Genomic DNA, 3,775 nt, shown 5'->3' with positions numbered 1-3,775 from the left:
TCACCAACTCCGATGGATTAATTATTCATTTTTTGGTTGTGGGTTAAAAAGACAAGTCTTCAAAGCCATCATCCTTTTTTTCCTTGCAACTGGGGCTCTCCACCTTTCAAATGTTGCTTTCCTGCCCCTCCCAAGGGAGAAAATAAATTGCATCCTTTTTTTTAAAAGACAAAAAGAATACAATAGAAATATAATCTTTGTACTATGGAGAGATGATGTCCTTATATCCTGGGTGGGATGAGAAGAGGTCGGGAAGCAGCGTTGAAGCTGTGTTTACTGTAAGCACGGCGAGAAATAACTCCGGTTAAAAGTGTTTGTTGCTGCTCAGCCTTTTGATGTGCGTTTTTTAAAAAAAGTAGCACCAATACACATAAAGTGCGTGCGTTCTAGCCAAGTGGGACGCAACATGCAGACCCTTCTCTTGGTCGCTGCAGTATCTTTCTTTCCTGTTCCCTTCAAAAAGAAAAGTCTAATTGGGTTTTTGAAAGGTTGGATTTTGGAGAAGAAAACCCTCCAGCCTCCCCCGGGGTCACCCTTGGCTTGACACATCTTGCAACCACAAGGGAGCAGTCTTCGCTTTGATGAGGTCTTCCCTCCTCCTCCCCAGAAATGAAAGAGCAAGTGTAAGTTTGCAAACAATCTAAAAGCTCTTTCCATTAGTCCACCACGCCGGAAACCACAAAGGACAGTCAAGTTGGACTTTTCAAGGAGAAAGCCTCGGGTAAAGCTTCCCTCCGCCGCCGGGAGAGCTGCAGGTTCCTGGGAGGGGCGCTCCCGACACCTCCCGATGCCCAGGCCCTGGAGACCCAGGGCGGTGGATTACAGGAATTGAAAAGCTGGGGTGGCTTTGGGAGATTACCCTGTGTTTGGTGTGCGCTCGCATTTCCAGGCTAAGGGACGAGCGGAGGGGCCCTTTTGTTATTTTTCCAAAAAACCCTCGAAGATCAGAGGGGAAGAAGGGGTTTGAAGTGTGGATTAGGGGCTCCCCAAACTTCGCCTGTCACCTCCGTTCGGATCTTTATAAAAGCATCCAGGAGTGCCATGGATTTAGAGAGTCGTGCCCAGTTTCCCTGAAGCCTGTCCGGGGGAACCTCCTGGCTTTGGGGACTCAGAAACCTGTCCGGAGGCCGGCGGTGTCAGGCAGTCTGAATGGACCAGCATCTCCGCTGTGCAGCTTGGAGATCTCCCCTCGCGCTGAGCGCTCCATCTCTGCAGAGATTAACCTGTTTGCTGGTCGGCGAAGGATGGAGACGCGTAAACCCGCCGGGCTGCTGACCTGGCCTTACCACCTGCGCACGGTGCCCCTGGGAATGCGGGCGCCCCTCCCTCGCCTCCCGGCGGGGGACCCCTGCAGGGTCTCCCTGCGCCTGGACGCCGCGTGCTGGCCGCTGGCGCGCGCGGGCTGCGCCCCGGGGCGGCCCTACCTGGCCCTGCCGCTCGGGGGCGCCTTCGAGCCCGCCTTCCTCCGCAAGCGCAACGAGCGGGAGCGGCAGCGGGTGCGCTGCGTGAACGAGGGGTACGCGCGCCTGCGGGACCACCTGCCCCGCGAGCTGGCGGACAAGAGGCTCAGCAAGGTGGAGACGCTCCGCGCCGCCATCGGCTACATCAGGCACCTGCAGGAGCTGCTGGAGCGCCACGCGCCGGAGCAGGAGGGGCCGGCCGGCTCCGGCCCCCCGCGCCGGGCTGAATGCAACAGCGATGGCGAGTCCAAGGCCTCCTCGGCGCCCTCGCCCTGCAGCGAACCCGAGGAGGCGGGCAGCTAGCGGGCGCCGGGACCCCGACCCTGGCCCCGACCCCGGCCCCGACCCCCGGGGTTGCAGCTCTGAGCGTTGGGTGCCTGGGCTGGGCCTCCCTCCGAATGGTTTGCATTTTCATCCTCCTGCCCCAGCTCCTCCCCAACCCCCAGCCCCATCCAGGACTTAAATCTTAGGAAAAAGTAATCATTGCTTTAGGGGTTTTGATAATCGGGTTACTCCCCCAGCCCCTTACCGCGCTTGCAACGCGAAGGTGCTTATTAAGGAAACTTTTCCTGTGTTTCGAAAATGCAAACGGTGCAAGGTTCTGAGCATCTTATTCTAAAAACGATTATTCTGAACGCTCAAAAGGAATTCCCTCCGCTGGGCGTGCGGCCGTGGGGGTAAATGATGTGCTTATGTTGAAATGAATCCAAAGTTAACCAAAGGTCTTGCCCAGAATAAACGCACACACGACAGTCCTTACGACGAGAGGATGGTTCTCCTGCAGGCCCGCCTTTGAGAATGGATCAGAAACTTGGCTGACACCGTGCTTGGCGTGAAGGGGACTCTAAGCTGACACCTGAGAACAGTTTCCAGAGCTCCACAGGACTGAAATGTGGACCGGGTGCGAGAGAAGACATTTAGTGTTTGATGCATCCTGTTTTTATGGCGAAGTTGCCAGACGAGGACACCGTTACAGGAGTTAGCAGATAACCTATGTTAGTGATCTTTTTGGAACAGAGCTCAGATTTGTCTGCAAGCTTTTCCTCTCGGTTGTTTTCAACACTTTTTTCTTTTCTTTTCTTCCCTTTTATCTCCCTCCTTATGGCTCTCGTGCCATCTACCCTTTGGTTTAATTAAAGTGACACCATGACTTGAAAAAAAAAAAAAAAAGGAAATACTTAGATGGTTGGATGGGATGGATTGAGACTGGAATATTCTGGAACTTTTATCGCCATGTGGGCTTCCAGGTATGTTGAACTTTGGCTGTGACTTTGGCTGTGTTCTGGTTATTTTTTTCCCTCTGAAAAAACGTCATGAATTCAGTAGATAAGTCAAGTGCTTGTTGACACAGAATAAGCATTGTTGAAGATAACTTTTCTGTCTTAAACATTTTTTAATAGGCTAACTTGCCTTTTCCACGGATGCAGCTTTGGTATGGAGGGTCGAGGGTGGGGCCAGGCAATGCCCATGGAGAGTAAACCAACAATGATGAGCCTTGTTTCCGGTGTTCCCCACAATGGCCCCCACTAGATGGGCTTTATTACCTCCTATTGATCGATGTGTCAACTGAGCAAAGCTGATCTTTAGTGACCTTCTTTTGCATGCTGGGAATTAGCATTGGGTGTTTTTCATATTTTTTCTATTCTCACATATCTGTGAGGTGGGTATTACATGTATTTTGTCGTTAAAACAGTGAAGCTGGGCCTCCCTGGTGGCACAGGGGTTAAAGTCTTAGCGCTGCAGCATGAGTTAAAGTCAAGCTATCGCCAGCCTCTGCAGCATGAGTTCCATCGATGCCTGACCAGGGAGCTGACCCACGTGGCACTGCAGACCTCTCCTTTCCCGCCGGCTGCTCTTCTCAGCAGTGTTTCAGCAGATCTGCCTGTTCTGCTCCCCATTCTGTCCTTGGTGAGTCCCCTCCCCCAGCCGCCCAGGCACCTCTGGCCTGCTTTGTACCTGAGTTCTTATATGCATAAATAAATAAATCTTTAAAAAATAACCAGCAAAGCTCTGAGAGGTTACACACCTAGTCAGGTTAGTGTCGGGTTAGTGGCTGAGCTGAGATTCAGTCTTGAGTCTGCCTGTCCCTGGGTGTCAGCCTGCTTGCTTCCTGGCCATGATCTCCATTGCTGTCATTTAGCTGGGTGACCCAGCCAACCTTATTTAACCTCTGCGCAACTCAGTTTCCTGGTCCTGTTCCCAGGAGTGGAGTAGTGGAAGGCCTTGGTGATCGGCAAGGTACTATCCAGTGATAAATTAGTAGTTATTTTTCGGAGAAAGTCCTATTTCTTACATCTGTGGAGAGCAAGCTTGGT

At 52.3% G+C, this 3,775-nt stretch overlaps 1 protein-coding gene across 1 annotated transcript; it reads left to right on the top strand.

Annotated features, from left to right (window-relative positions):
• The first annotated feature begins 577 nt into the window (after window positions 1-577).
• ASCL4 (achaete-scute family bHLH transcription factor 4) lies at window positions 578-1,763 on the top strand. Its single transcript, XM_037513679.2, has one exon. It carries the CDS (start codon window positions 1,245-1,247, stop codon window positions 1,761-1,763), a length of 519 nt encoding a protein of 172 aa, XP_037369576.1. The 5' UTR covers window positions 578-1,244.
• The last annotated feature ends 2,012 nt before the right edge of the window (window positions 1,764-3,775 follow it).

The sequence above is a fragment of the Talpa occidentalis genome, unplaced genomic scaffold (assembly GCF_014898055.3).
Source record: "Talpa occidentalis isolate TD23 unplaced genomic scaffold, MPIMG_talOcc4v2.1 talOcc4.16, whole genome shotgun sequence".
Classification (NCBI taxonomy): domain Eukaryota; kingdom Metazoa; phylum Chordata; class Mammalia; order Eulipotyphla; family Talpidae; genus Talpa; species Talpa occidentalis.
The sequence above is the reverse complement of the archived record's forward strand: the minus strand, read 5'-3'. Positions and strand labels throughout refer to the sequence as shown.